The sequence below is a fragment of the Chiloscyllium plagiosum genome, unplaced genomic scaffold (assembly GCF_037043375.1).
Source record: "Chiloscyllium plagiosum isolate Xiang-an unplaced genomic scaffold, Cpla_swu_hap1 HiC_scaffold_1, whole genome shotgun sequence".
NCBI lineage: Eukaryota > Metazoa > Chordata > Chondrichthyes > Orectolobiformes > Hemiscylliidae > Chiloscyllium > Chiloscyllium plagiosum.
This window is the reverse complement of record NW_028270139.1, coordinates 49,187,283-49,203,550: the sequence shown is the minus strand read 5'-3', so window position 1 is coordinate 49,203,550 and position 16,268 is coordinate 49,187,283. Positions and strand designations below refer to the sequence as shown.

At 42.7% G+C, this 16,268-nt stretch overlaps 1 protein-coding gene across 2 annotated transcripts in view; it reads right to left on the bottom strand.

Annotated features, from left to right (window-relative positions):
- Nucleotides 1-14,998: 14,998 nt before the first annotated feature.
- Nucleotides 14,999-16,268, bottom strand: part of ncapg (non-SMC condensin I complex, subunit G) — a 62,465-nt gene continuing 61,195 nt past the window's right edge. For both annotated transcript variants that reach the window (XM_043694225.2, XM_087986794.1), the window contains exon 22: nt 14,999-15,615. In XM_043694225.2, the coding sequence (XP_043550160.1) occupies nt 15,489-15,615 (127 nt within the window). In that variant the 3' untranslated portion in view covers nt 14,999-15,488. The remainder of the gene's footprint in view (nt 15,616-16,268) is intronic.

Below are 16,268 nucleotides of genomic sequence, written 5' to 3'. Positions count from 1 at the left end.
CAGCTCCCTGGTGTCACACAGAAAGCCCCGTTGAACCCCTCCTTCCCAGGCCAGGTAGCTGTAGACTTCTGAACGTCTGTCCTCTGGTTAGTGAAGATAGGGAAGGAGAGTCTCAGCTGGAATGAAGGGTGGGATGTTCGACAAAAGGGAATATCCTCTCCATAGTGAAGGCCTTTTCCAGAAGAAGGGGCACTGCCCACCTGACTGTCATCTTCAGCTGTTGCAAGTGGTCCCTTCAAGCGAAACTTTATTGCTTGCATCATTAAGGTAAGGAATGCTAGCCCCTTTTGGCCTCAAAAATGGCTGATACATATTTTCAATCAAGTCATTTCAGTCAGCACTGGAAACATATGACAAAAGCCAACACTTCTTTGCTTCAGAGTAAGAGAACTTGTCAGTATTCCCTTCGTACACCCACTTTCAACTTTGTCAATGCAGTCAGGAATTGGTTCACAGTCTGCCCTGGTTGCAGTATTAACATGGACAAGCTCAGAACCATCAGCTATCTTAGCTGCTGAAACCTTTTTGGTTCCCTCAGTGGGTCCTTATTGATGCAGGGAGAAGATATTTAAATTCCTCCAACATTACTTCCAAGGTTTTCATTTTTGGCACCTACTTTAAGGTGCCCATATTCACCTCTCAAAGATTGGTTGTTTTAATTATTTTTCATTAACTATCATACACCTGCAGGGGGTAGGTGGACTCGAACCTGGTTCTCTGGGTGGTGAAAGGGAGGCTAACTACAATTGCCTCACAAGAGCCCGCAGATCAGCTATTTTACTCTCTCAAACTCCTTGCAGGTTTGTCCAAGTTGCTGCAAGCGATTTCAGAATTTCTGCCTGCAAGCCTCAGGGATCGACTCAGAACTGTGTGATGTTTGTCTATCTCAATCTGCTGAGGCTTCCTCACAAAGCATGGTGTAAACATTATGAACTTAACCAAGCAGTTTGCTTTAACGTCAGCAACAGCTACCTTTCAAAGGCCAACTGTTTTGACTTTTTTCAAACAAAATTAAAAATGTCTTCATGTTCCTTCCCCCAAACCTTGCATGATTCTAAACAGCTCCAAACATCCTGCGTCGGAAACAGATTGCTCCCCATCAATGTTTCCACTGAATTCAATGTAATCTTATAGGAGAAAGTGAGGACTGCAGATCCTGGAGGTCAGAGCTGAAAAAGTGTTGCTGGAAAAGCGCAGCAGGTCAGGCAGCATCTAAGGAGCAGGAGAATCGACGTTTCGGGCATGAGCCCTTCTTCTCTTTGGTTGTCCAAATCATGATTTCTGTAAGAAGGCAGCGAGTGGTGTTTGATGGAAAATATTCAGGCTGGAGTCCGGATACCAGTGGTGTGCCACACGGATCTATTTTGGGCCCACTGCTGTTTGTCATTTTTTATAAATGACTTGGACGCAGGCACAGGTGGATGAGTTAGTAAGTTTGCAGATGACACTAAAGTTGGTGGAGTGGTGAACAATGTGGAAGAATGTTGCAGGTTGCAGGGGGACTTGGATAATCTGCAGAATTGGGCTGAGAGGTGGCGAATGGAGTTCAATGCAGATAAATGTGAGGTGATTCACTTTGGGAAGAATAACAGGAAGGCAGAGTACTGGGTCAATGGAAAGATTCTTGGCAATGTGAATGTGCAGAGAGATCTTAATGTCCATGTATGTAGATCCCTGAAAGTTGCCACCCAGGTTGATAGTGTTAAGAAGGTATATGGTGTGTTAGCTTTTATTGGTAGACGGATTGAGTTCCGGAGCCGTGATGTTATACTGCAACTGTACAAAACGCCAGTACGGTCTCATTTGGAATATTGTGTACAGTTTGGTCACCCCATTACAGGAAGGATGTGGAAGCATTGGAAAAGGTGCAGAGGAGATTTACAAAGATGTTGCCTGGTCCGGAGGGAAGGTCTTATGAGGATAGTCTGAGGGACTTGGGTGTGTTTTCATTGGAGAGAAGAAAGCTAAGAGGGGATTTAATATAAGATGATCAGAGGATTAAGGTGGACAGTGAGAGTCTTTTTTCCCAGGATGATGATGTCGGTTAGTATGTGGGGATATAGCAGCAAATTGAGGAGTGATAGATTTAAGACAGATTTCAGAGGCAGGTTCTTCACTCAGAGAGTGGTAAGGGCGTGGAATGCCCTGCCTGCCAATGTAGTTAACTCAGCCACATTAGGGGCATTGAAACAGTACTTGGATAAGCACATGGATGATGATGGGATAGTGTAGGGGGATGGGCTTAGATTAGTTCACAGGTCAGTGCAACATCAAGAACCGAAGGGCTTGTTCTGTGCTATATTGTTCTATGTCCTATCCCAACTTAATGATGCTGTTCCAAATACTTGCAACAATTCTCATAAACATCCTTGGCAAAAAAAAGGTTAAATCACACACAGGGCCTTACAGGAGAGATATTGGAGAGCGAGATGGCAGAGAGATTCAGTATGGAACACCTTCTTCCATGTAGCTGTTTCTTTGACCAGCACCCTCAAAACCTGACTGACTGCTTTCTTTTGTTACAACACGGGGTAAACCCTCCTGCTTAATGTAAACCAGCAACACAGAAAAGATTTATCCCATGCAGTCATCTGTGAAAATTCCAGAGGCCAAGAGCTATTTAAAGTAAACATTAATAACTTTATTTCTTAAGGTCCAACAGAAAATAATTTACTAACAACTATTTACAACTCCTTTCTATAAGCCATCTTTACTTTCCCCTCTACAATACTCATCCAATAAAACCCCCTGATTAAGATTTACCAAAAATTCAAGTTTCAAAAACTAGCCAGATGGTGAATCTTCTCTTCCTCTGTCTTCTTTTCTTCTTAGGGATTTCTGTTTTGCAGGTCACTGATCAATAAAGGTACCTTTAAGAGAGCTATTCTCCAGGCAGTCTGCAGATCCTGATGGCTTGGCAGTTCTCTTCCCAACTGTTCAATGTTCCCTGGTCTTATACCCACAAAGCATTGGAGTGTGTCATTGGCTTTTAAGATTGTCAGTATATTAAATTCAAACTTGATTGGAGTTTGGTATTTTTTGGGGTATCATTTAAACTGCTTGACCCAATTTGAATCAGTTTTGTCGTTTCCAGGCAACCAGCTACCCGAGCTTTCAACCAAGTGTTACATTGTTATCTTATTCAGAACACTTGGTGCTGTGTCAGGTAATTCTGCTAGCTTTTAACTCTCTTAAAGGTACAGTACACCCACATCTTCATTACACTTTGAGTAGCCAAACTGCTAAAACCAAACCAAACCAGAGAAAAGCTGAGCTGGGAGAACTGGCCACTCCCTTTCCATTGTACAGTGTTTTTTTTTAACTTGAAAGCCTTTTTCTGAGCAGTATCTGTTAGCTAGAATCAAGTTGACCCTAAAGCCCATCAAAACCAGACTTCCTGGAGTCTCTGCATTTACAACCCCTCTGAAAAAAAACAAGGACAACATAACCTTGTTAAAGGAGCAGCATCCGCACAGTACGCAAACAGTTTAACAGCCCCAATCAGGGAACTCAGATTCTATGAGGTCCACCTGGATGACTTCATTACAATCACTGCATCCCCCAAAGTCCAGAGACGTAGGCCGGTTCTTTTCTTTGCAGCCGCTGCTGAGCCACTTTCACATGGGTCCAATTGCTCTAACTCAGCCTTAGGTATAGATGGCGTTTACCAGACCATCACCCGCCCCTTGTGCCTGCGATCTCTCGGAAGAAATTCATCCTCATCCTCAGGCAGTAAAGGCATTGAAGCTGTGCCATCCGTCATTTCCATCTCAGACTCAGAGGTTTCCTTGATGTTAGATGGGAGCGGAGATCCCATGTGTTTCAACAGCCTTTCTGAGGGGCTGGAAACACTTTGCTCTTGCCCCGTTCAGAAGTTTGTGGCTTTATTGTGGTCCATGTGCTTGTGCAGGATCACCTCACTCATTCAAACTTTGCATGTCATGGGACCTGACTTCAAGCCCACCATGCCTGTTACCCATGCAGGGCCATTCCTATGGTTTCAGCATCATATATTGGTGCAAACCCTTATAGGTATTAATTGTAGCATACTTCTGGGAATCCTCATCTGACCGCAATCACAAGTACTCAGCCTCCACACGCCCCTCCTACCTACACAACCACCAGCTTTCCATGTAAATCCTTTATGTGATTGATTGGGTATTTATCCAGATATAAGAAGCAGTTTACCATTTATTTCCACACAAAAGCGAACCGACATCAGGTTTCACAATCGGTACGACTGGTGCTGCCTATTCCACAACCTGTACCAGTTTGATGATTCCTTCACTTTCCCAGCCTCTTCATTTCTGCCTCCACTTTTGCCCATAAGGCAAATGGCACTGGGCAGACCTTGCAGAATCATGGCATTGTTTCTGGTCAACATGCAAGGCTCCTTAGAAAGTCCTTCGACCTTGCTGATAAATTACCAGGTATTTAATTAGGACTAGAAGCAGGCAGCCATTTTCTAATCAAGAAACATTTCTTCCCAGCAAGTTTGGGTCTGAGCCCTTTACTATAAGCATGGGAACTGAACCAGCTGCTTCTCATAAGAGATCTAACCTTAATCTGGAAAGATCCCTCAGTATAGATTCGCAGTCTCGCCAAGGTCTTACGTAAACTTCAGGTATGGAGTCCGGAGCGAATTTGGTTCAAGACTGGTTCTGTAATCAATGATACGGCTGTGCTGCTATCAAACTCCATTAGAACCAGGTGCCCATTTAACCAAGCATTTGATTGGATTGGTTCTGATTTGGATATAGCTAAGCAATTTAATTGTTCCAAACCAGATGTTGGTGGGCTTTCCAAGGTGTGCAATCTCCTGGATACCAGCATATTCTCTTACTCAATTCAGACCCAGTAGGACTCTTTTGCTATTTCAAGGCTGCATTCCAGCAACAATTACGATGACTTGCCATCCCTGTTCCTGAAGAAAATGTTAACAGTTTGGCCAAGGCTTAGATTTGTTTTGGGGTTTTGCTGTGGGCTGACTTAGAGTCCTTCTGATCAGAATATGTCCTGAGTGAGGCTATGTAATTGTCCTCACTCAAGTGATGTCACAATCAGCCTGACAAGGGTATCCATTTCCACTGGAATACCCTGTAACTCCCATGCTCCACTTGCTGCATTTTTCAATGATAAAGTCAGTTGTAGTGTCTGTTTGAAATCTATTTGGGCTTCAGCTAGTTGGTACTTTTGTATGGTTATGTCATTAATCCCACATACGAAACAATCTCTCAGCATCTCATTACAGGTTAAACTAAAGTCACATGCCTCTGCCAGTCGTCTTAACCTAATCAAAAATTCTGCCAGATTCTGGGTTAGCCAAGATGGAGGATGGGAAAAATATTGTGGTTGTAGGAGCTGCTCCTTTTCTGAAGTACTTTAGGCGTTGGAGGTGGTTTCCTCAAATTCCAGGAGCAGTAATTACTGTTTTATACGCTGTTGCATTGTTTTGAAACTCTGGGGTGGGGGGGGGGGGGGGGGGGAGATGAAAAAAATGGCACTTTAAAAAAAGAGGAAGAGTGACAAATGCAGTTATCATATGGTCAGAGAAAGAAGCCTACACTGCTGTCTGACACAGCAGTGAATCTGCATAGCTACTGCCTTTCCTGTTTGAGGTCAATTATCTCTGAACATCGGAATGCGTCATAGAAAAGTTAACAAATAGTAAAATTCACAGCAGACCTTGGAGGAACCTGTGTGGGAGAGCTCACAGCACAGGCACAGATAAGTACATAGTTTTTAAGTGTAACCTTGCTGTAATGGTGAGTAGAGTGGGATTTTTTTAATTATATGTTTTATTGAGATCTTTCTCTTGATTAAATTTTAAAAATACAAAAGTTAACCTGACGCTGTGTTTTTTTAGATCAGTAAGACTGTGCTATTTTCTGACTCTGTAGATTGTTAAGGTGTAATGATGGGTTTTAGTAGAGTGATGAGCTCTTCCTGGTGGATTTAAGGAGAGTTTCCATGTTATTGATTATTATGTCTGTTGGAAGAATCTTTGGTTGCAAATCCTATCAGACCACATGGATCAGTTAGAGCGGCAGTTAGAGGCAATAAGGAATTTACAGGAGCGAGGGTGATGAATGGCATTTATAGTAAGGGAGAAAAATCACAAATACAGTCAGATAGCTGGGTTAACTTCAGGAAAGGTTGGAGAGGGAGGTAGGTAGTACAGAAGTCTCCTGTAGCTATTCCTATCTCAAACTAGAGTTATTGGAAAATGTAGGGGGTGAATGGACTCTCAGGGAAACGTAGCATGAACAGCCAAATCTCTTATACCAAGACAGGCTGTAATATAATGCAGGGTACATCTGGTTCAAGTGATTGATTGTGATAGGGGACTCTCTAGTCAGAGGCACAGATAGATGTTTCTGCGGCCAGCAGTGAAAATCAGAATGGTGTGTTGCCTCCCTGGTGCCAGGATCAAGGATGGCTCAGAGAGGGTGCAGAATGTTCTCAAAGGGGAGAGGGGCCAGCAGGAGGTCATTGTACAAATTAGAACTAATGACATAGGAAGAGAAAAGGATGAGATTCTGAAGGGAGAATATAGAGAGTTAGACAGGAATTTAAAAAGGAGGTCCTGGAGGGTAGTAAAATCTGGATTACTCCCAGTGCAATGAGCTAGTGAGGCAAGCAATAGGATAGAGCAGATGAATACATTACTGAGGAGCTGGTGTATGGGAGAAGAGTTCACATTTTTGGATCATTGGAATCTCTTCTGGGATAGAAGTGACATATACAAGAAAAACGGACTGCGCCTGAATTAGAAGGGGCCTAATATACTGGCAGCGAGATTTGCTAGAACTGCTCGGGAGGATTTAAACTAGTAAGGTGGAGTGCTGGGACCCAGGGAGATAGTGAGGAAAGAGATCACTTTGAGACTGTACAGCTGGGAAAAGGAGCGAGTCAAACAGTCAGGCCAGGCAGGAACAAAGCAGAGAACAAGGTAGGACTGATAAATTAAACTGCATTTATTTCAAAGCAAGAGGCCAAATAGGGAAGGTAGATAAACTCAGGACGTGGTTAGGAACATGAGACTGGGATATCATAGCAATTACAGAGACATGGCTCAGGGATGGGCAGGACTAGCAGCTTAATGTTCCAGGATACAAATGCTCTAGGAAGTATAGAAAGAGGGGCAAGAGAGGAGGCAGAGCGGTGTTTTTGGTAAGGGATAACATTACAGCTGTACTGAGGGAGGATATTCCAGGGAATATGTCCAGGGAAGTTATTTCAATGGAACTGAGAAATACAAAAGAGATAATCACCTTATTGGGATTGTACTATAGACTCCTCAACAGTCAGCGGCAAATTGAGAAGCAAATTTGTAAGGAGATAATAGGGTGATAATGGTAGTGGATTTTAACTTTCCAAACATAGACTGGGACAACCATGGTGTTAAGGTTTTAGATGGAGAAGAATTTGTTAAGTGTGTACAAGAAAATTTTCTGATTCAGTATGTGGATGTACCTACCAAAGAAGGTGCAAAACATGACCGACTCTTGGGAAATAAGGCAGGGCAGGTGACTGAAGCATCAATAGGGGAGCACTTTTGGGCCAGCAACCATAATTCTATTAGTTTTAAAATAGTGATGGAAAAGGATAGACCAGATCTAAAAATTGAAGTTCTAAATTGAAGGAAGGCTAATTTTGACGGTATTAGGCAAGAACTTTCAAACGCTGATTGGAGGCAGATGTTCGCAAGTAAAGGGACAGCTGGAAAATGGGAAGCCTTCAGAAATGAAACAATTAGAGCCCAGAGACAGTATATTCCTGTTAGGGTGAAAGGCAAAGCTGATACGTGTAGGGATAGCTGGATGACTGAGAAATTGAGGTTTTGGTCAAGAAAAAGAAGGAAGCATATGCCAGGTATAGACAGCAGAGATTGACTGAATCCTTAGAAGAGTATAAAGGCAGTAGACGTTTATTTAGAGGCAAATCAGGAGGGCAAAAAGGGGACGTGAGATAGGTTTGGCAAATACGGTTGAAGAGAATCCAAAGGGATTTTATAAATACATTAAGGACAAAAGGGTAACTAGGGAGAGAATAGGGATCCTCAAAGATCAGCAAGGTAGCCTATGTATGGAACCGGAGGAAATGGGGAGACACTAAACAAGTATATTGCTTCAGTGTTTACTGTGGAGAAGGACAGGAAGATATTGGATGTGGGAAGTAGATGGTGACATCTTGAAAAATGTCCATATTACAGAAGAGGACGTGCTGGATGTCTTAAAAACATAGAGATGGATAAGTACCCAGGACCTAATCAGGTGTACCCTCGAACACTGGGAAGCTAGAGAAGTGATTGCTGGGCCCCTGGCTGAGATATTTGTATCATCAATAGTCACAGGTGAGGTGCATAAGACTGGAGATTGGCTAACACGATGCCACTGTTTAAGGGTAGTAAGAAAAAGCCAGGGAACTATAGAGCAGTGAGCCTGACGTTGGCAAGTTTGTTGGAAGGAATCCTGAGGGACAGGATGTACATGTATTTGGAAAGGCAAGGACGGAATCGGGATAATCAACATGGCTTTGTGCTTGGGAAATCATGTCTCACAAACTTGATGGAGTTTTTTGAAAAAGTAACAAAAGAGGATTGATGAGGGCAGAATGGTAGATGTGATCTATATGGACTTCAGTAAGGCGTTCGGCAAGGTTCCTGTTGGTGGACTGCTTAGCAAGGTTAAATAACATGGAATACAGGATGAACTAGCCATTTGGATACAGAACTGGCTCGATGGTAGAAGACAGAGGGTGGTGATGGAGGGTTGTTTTTCAGACTGGAGGCCTGTGACCAGTGGTGTACGACAAGAATCGTTGCTGGGTCCACTGCTTTTTGTCATTTATATAAATGATTTGGATATAGAAATAGTAGGTATGGTAAGTAAATTTGCGGATGACACCAAAATTGGAGGTGTACTGGACAGTGAAGAAGGTTACCTCAGAGTACAACTGGATCTTGATCAGATGGGCCAATGGACTGAGGAGTGGTAGATGGAGTTTAATTTAGATAAATGTGAGGTGCTGCATTTTGGAAAGGCAAATCAGAGCAGAACTTATACAATTCGTGGTAAGGTCCTGGGGATTGTTGCTGAGGAGACCTTGGAGTGCAGGTTCAGTTCATTGAAAGTGGAGTCACAGGTAGATAGGATAGTGAAGGCATTTGGTGTGCTTTCCTTTATTGGTCATTGCATTGAGTATAGGAGTTGGGAGGCTATGTTGCAGCTAGACAGGACATTGGTTAGGCCAGTTTTGGAATAGAACATAGAACATAGAACAATACAGCACAGAACAGGCCCTTCTGCCCACGATGTTGTGCCGAACATTTGTCCTAGCTTAAGCGCCTATCCATGTACCTATCCAATTGCCTCTTAAAGGTCACCAATGACTCTGACTCTGCCACTCCCACAGGCAGCGCATTCCATGCCCCCACGACTCTCTAGGTAAAGAACCTACCCCTGACATCCCCCCTATACCTTCCACCCTTCACCTTAAATTTATGTCCCCTTGTAACACTCTGTTGTACCCGGGGAAAAAGTTTCTAACTGTCCCCTGATCGTCTTATAAACCTATCAAGTCATCCCTCATCCTTCACCGTTCCAATGAGAAAAGGCCCAGCACTCTCAACCTATCCTCGTACAACCTATTCTCCATTCCAGGCAACATCCTGGTAAATCTTCTCTGCACCCTCTCCAAAGCTTCCACACCTTTCCTAAAGTGAGGCGACCAGAACAGCACACAGTACTCCAAATGTGGCCTAACCAAGGTCCTGTACAGCTGCAACATCACTTCACGACTCTTGAATTCAATCCCTCTGCTAATGAACGCTAATACACCATAGGCCTTCTTACAAGCTCTATCCAACTTTCAAAGATCTATGAACATAGACCCAAGATCCCTCTGCTCCTCCACCTTACTAAGAACCCTACCGTTAACCCTGTATTCCTCATTCTTATTTGTCCTTCCAAAGTGGACAACCTCACACTTGACAGGGTTGAACTCCATCTGCCACTCCTCAGCCCAGCTCTGCATCATATCTAAGTCCCTTTGCAGCCGACAACAGCCCTCCTCACTATCCACAACTCCACCAATCTTCGTATCATCTGCAAATTTACTGACCCACCCTTCTACTCCCTCTTCCAAGTCATTAATAAAAATTACAAACAGCAGAGGACCCAGAACTGATCCTTGCAGAACTCCATTTGTAACTGGGCTCCAGGCTGAATATTTACCATCTACCACCACTCTCTGACTTCGACCGGTTAGCCAGTTTTCTATCCAACTGGCCAAATTTCCCTCTATCCCATGCCTCCTGACTTTTCGCATAAGCCAACCATGGGGAACCTTATCAAATGCCTTACTAAAATCCATGTACACTACATCCACTGCTCTACCCTCATCCACATGCTTGGTCACCTCCTCAAAGAATTAAATAAGACTTGTAAGGCAAGACCTACCCTTCACAAATCCGTGCTGGCTGTCCCTAATCAAGCATTGGCTTTCCAGATACTCATAAATCCTATTCCTCAATACCCTTTCCATTACTTTGCCTACCACCGAAGTAAGCCTAACTGGCCTGTAATTCTCAGGGTTATCCCTATTCCCTTTTTTGAACAGGGGCACAACATTCACCACTCTCCATTCCCCTAGTACCACCCCCGTTGACAGTGAAGACGAAAAGATCATTGCCAACGGTACTGCAATTTCCTCTCTTGCTTCCCACATAATCCTAGGATATATCCCATCAGGCCCGGGGGACTTGACTATCCTCAAGTTGTTCAAAATGCCCAACACATCTTCCTTCCTAACAAGTATCTATCTCCTCTAGCTTATCAGTCTGTTTCACACTCTCCTCTTCAACAATACGGTCCCTCTCGTTTGTAAATACTGAATAAAAGTACTCATTCAAGACCTCTCCTATCTCTTCCGACTCAATACGCAGTCTCCACTACTGTCCTTGATCGGACCTACCCTCGTTCTCGTCATTCTCATGTTTCTCACATTCGCATGAAATGCCTTGGGGTTATCCTTGATCCTATCCGCCAAAGGTTTTTCATGCCCTCTCTTAGCTTTCCTAATCCCTTTCTTCAGCTCCCTCCTGGCTATCCTGTATCCCTCCAACGCTCTGTCTGAACCTTGTTTCCTCAATCTTATGTAAGCCTCCTTCTTCCTCTTTACAAGACATTCAACCTCCCTCGTCAACCAAGGTTCCCTCACACGACCATCTCTTTCCTGCCTGACAGGTACATACATATCAAGGACACATCGTATCTGTTCCTTGAAAAAGTTCCACATTTCCACGACATCCTTCCCTGACAACCTATGCTCCCAACTTATGCTCCTCAGATCCTGTCTTACAGCATCGTATTTACCCTTCCCCCAGTTGTAAAACCTACCCTGTTGCACGCCCCTATCTCTCTCCATAACCAAGGTGAAAGTCACAGAATTGTGGTCACCATCACCAAAATGCTCACCCACTAACAAGCCCATCACTTGTCCCGGTTCGTTACCAAGTACCAAATCCAATATGGCCTCCCCTCTGGTCGGACAATCTACATACTGAGTTAGAAAAGCTTCCTGGACACACTGCACAAACATCGCCCCATCCAATCTACTTGATCTAAAGAGCTTCCAATCAATGTTTGGGAAGTTGAAATCACCCATGACTACGACCCTGTGGCTTCTGCACCTTTCCAAAATTTGTTTCCCAACATCTCTGCTGCTATTGGGGGGCCTATAGTAAACACCCAACAAGGTGACTGCTCCTTTCCTATTTCTGACTTCAGCCAATACTACCTCCAAAGGGAGATCCCCCTCGAACTGCCTTTCTGCAGCCGTTACACCATTTCTAATTAGCAACGCCACCCCCCCTCCTTTTTTATCACCCTCCCTAATCTTACTGAAACATCTGTAACCAGGAACCTCCAACAACCATTCCTGTCCCTCTTCTATCCACGTTTCCGTGATGGCCACATCGTAGTCCCAGGTACCGATCCACGCCTTAAGTTCACCCACCTTATTTAGCATGCAATTCTGGATGTTGTGAACTTGAAAGGGTTCAAAGAAGATTTACAAGGATGTTGCCAGGGTTGGAGGATCTGAGCTTTTGGGACAGTCTGAACAGGCTGGGGCTGTTTTCCCTGGAGCATCGGAGGCTGAGTGGTGACCTTATAGAGGTTTATAAAATCGTGAGGGGCATGGATAGGGTAAATAGACAAGGTCTTTTCCCTGGGGCGAGGAAGTCCAGAACGAGAGGGCATAGATTTAGGGTGAGGGGGGAAATATTTTAAAAGCACCTAAGGGGCAACGTTTTCACAAGAGGGTGGTGTGTGTATGGAATGAGCTGCCAGATGAAGTGGTGGAGGCTGGTACAATTACAGCATTTAAAAAACATCTGGATATGGGCCAACTGCTGGCAAATGGGACTAGATTAGCTTGGAATTTCTGGTTAGCATGGACGAGTCAGACCAAAGGTTCTGTTTCCGTGCTCTACATCTCTCTGATACAGATCCCCTGGTTTTCCACCTGCCTAGTAAAACCAACAGCATCTCAGAATTAGAGGAGGCTTGGGATCTTCATAATTCAGTCCATCAACTCCTGAAAGGATTTAGTGCCTCAGGAAGTGTTAGGCTCCTAATAACCAAATAAGTTGCAGGTCCACAAGCTGTCCAGAGAATCACTTGTTGCTTTTCTTGGTCCAGCGTCACCTACTGGGACTAGTCTTCAACAGTAGGATCAAACAAGTCAAGCTTCCCAAATAACGACATAATGCCAGAAATCCTTATCCTAACTCAAAGGTGACCATTGCAGAAAACTTTGAGAGCATGCTGAAATAAGTCCAGAGGGCAATAACTCCTGTCACCAAGTCACCCTTTATTTACATGTGGAAAGACTTTGATACGAACCCAGCTCCTTTAGAGTGAACAGAACCTCGGACACACCTGTTTAATCTGTCAGCCAAGGCTCCCTGATTGGGCCAGATTAATACCCCCAATCAGAGAGCTCATATTTTATGAGGTCCATATGGCTGACCTCATTATAATTGCTACAGATTCTTGGTACTTCAATTTCTGGGTTTGTTCTCAAGTAAATTTGACATTGGAACAGGTTGGGGCAAAGGCCTCTCTCTGGGGATCCCCTCAACCCCCTTACAAGGTGTTCTTGGTATTTACCTTGACTGTTTACTTTCAGCTAGTTTGTTTTCTGGTGAAATTTTCTGCAGTTTTCTAACCAATGTTGGAAGAAATCAACATTGTTTTCTTATCAATGTACCGTTTATAAGTTCAAAGTTTTATGAAGTAAAGGGGGTAGTGCTAATGTTTATGCCAGCATTACGTGTTGTTAATCACTTGAAGCTTGTGACTGATCGTGTCTTTGTTCTTGAATGACCAATTCAATTTGACAATACTCCTTTGGATTAGTTTCAGGAAAGGGTAGCCTGGAATATTCTTGTGCGTTGGCCTAACTTTAAAGAATTCTCTGTATAGCTGCAATATCCATGATAGTACTACATCCCAAGTTAATATCAGTCGATAACTCAAATTCCAAAGGTCAAATAATTTGCAGCAGCTATTTTATTAGCTTGTGTCCAGTTTTCAAGTTGAGTGAAAGTTAATGATTATACCTGGTATGGCATTTCTTTCCCTAAAATCAACTTCACATAAATTTGTGTTTTAGGAGTCACTGGATTTGAAACAATAACTGTGCTTTCTCTCCACAGGTGATGTCAGACCTGCTGAGTTTTTACAGCAATTTTTGGTTTGGCTTCTGATTTCCAGTGTCCATACTTCTTTGGGTTTTTTTTGTTTAAAGAATTACATATGCTGGAGATCTGAAACAAAACCACACGTGCTGAGAAACTCAGCAGATCTAGCAAATTGCGTTTTCTCAGTTACAACAATGACAGTTTAATTTGTAACAGAGGAAAGTTCCAGGTAGAGATAATACCAAGTCCCAGTCACTCACTCACTTTCTTTGCTCTTCTGTAGGTTTTAAATTATGTTTTTCACTTGGTGATATTTTAGTAATTTTAGGCTTGAATAGCAAATGCTGCAAGCGAAGAGAAATATCTATGATAAATGGATGAGTTTGTGGGTGTCTGAGGTGTGTTTTTTGTGTAGCCTTACTGGAGCTTTCTGATGTGGGATGTCACACAGCAAAATGATTGTTATGACCTCTCGAGTTCATTACACTAATTACAATTTAACTACCACAATAAAGGGACAGCAAAAACTGTTTCGGTACAGGAGTACAAAGGCTGCACTGGGACTATCTGAAGGACAGTGCAATACACCAACTGATTAGCATGAGGCTGAGCTGATTAGGATAAAATGAAATTCAGCTACTATAACCCTCCAAATAAAAGCAGTGCAAAAACTATTTTGTTGTAGATGTACAAGACTTTACTGGCGATTTCCAGGGGGCAGTGAGATACACCATGATTGCCATGTACTCCTACATTGGAAAGGCACAATTTAGACAAAAATGCGAATATCTTGCATTATTTTTGAGAGGCATCTTACAAGGGAGAAACGAAAGGCAATACTTCATGCAGAGGTGAGAGACCAAAAATCACATCGAAAGGGCATTGACGCATTTCCTGCACAAATACCCAGCCAGCAGAGACATGCACCAGAGGATGAACCTGGCCCAAGCATATCTAGCCTTGGTGATAGGCAAGCTAATGCTCCAGCAGTACATCAGGCAGCTATGCTACAAAACTTACAATAAGCTATATCAAACACACATGCACCGTGGTGTGTTTTTATAGTAGGACATCACTGGATACTGATCCCCAGACAATGTCAATCCCCCAAAGCAAACACTGGCACCCATCTAATCAATGGTTCAAAAGCTCTCATTCAAAATAAAAATTCAGACCACAACTTTGGTCAAATGGACTAATGGGCCAACTAATTAGCATTAAAAGACAAGCCCTGACTGGCTTAATATCAGAGTATGATCTCAAAGGACAATACACCTGTAGCATTCCCACAGTATTAAGAATTTTTAATTATGTTACAAATAAAACTCAGATTAATAATAGACATTTATTGTTTAAACAAGTGTCCTATGGAAACAAAAATACACATTAGAAAGCACTAATATCCACAAACTAAACATTAACAGTCATATCCAAAATCATTCTTAGCTTTTTGTTGCAAGATCAGTTAAAGCACACACTTTGCATGTACAACATTGCTACCGGATATACCGCACTCAGTATTTTAAACACCACTAAAGGTTACATCTTCAGGATACACATTTGCATCAGTATATAAAAAAAATTATCCAAGAATTACTGGCATATTAAATTAAGAAGCTAAAAAGGATTTCTAAGCAGTGGAGCATCTCACTTTAACTCTCTCCAATAACAATAATCTCAGGATCAGTACTGTATGTGATTTATGGGACATGAAATTAAAGCACAAAATATTGCCTCTTAGAAACAATGTCGGGGCATGTGAAATAAGATTTTTGGATTAATCTTCTCCTTTGTTCAATAATCGAGAGAGATTCATCTTTGTTTTCGCCAGTGCTGCTGTCTTTGCCCGCCTTGAAGGTCTTGTCGGTACTGAAGGTGCTGAGCTTGCAAAGTCTTGGCTGTCACTAACATAAAATCATGCCATTAATTAAATAAAATTTAACAGGCAAAAAACTTCGAATTTCAGCACACATGTATCTTACATTCTCATTTGACAAAAGGAGGTAATGCCCAAAACTCAGGATTTTCAATTTTTTTTCAAAGATTTGTACAGCTCTCAATTAATTTTGCAAAATCCTAATGAATCACCCACATTGCTGATAAATACTTACTGAAAGATGAAAATCACACAACACCAGGTTATAGTCCAACAGGTTTAATTGGAAGCACACTAGCTTTCGGAGCGACGCTCCTTCATCAGGTGATTGTCATTACCTGATCACCTGATGAAGGAGCGTCGCTCCGAAAGCTAGTGTGCTTCCAATTAAACCTGTTGGACTATAACCTGGTGTTGTGTGATTTTTAACTTTGTACACCCCAGTCCAACACCAGCATCTCCGAATCATTACTGAAAGATAACTGAATACACAAATGGATTAATGTGTTTAGTCTCAGCCTCAATTAAACTTAAGTTGTTTACTGGGAAGAAGGGGAAAGGGTGGGTATAGACATGCAGGGAATGGAGAAATCTGTTAAGCACAGTGGAGTCCCTTAGTTGAGGAATAATTAAGGCATACTGACAGAACAGATAAACAGACAGAGAAACCAAACAAAATGA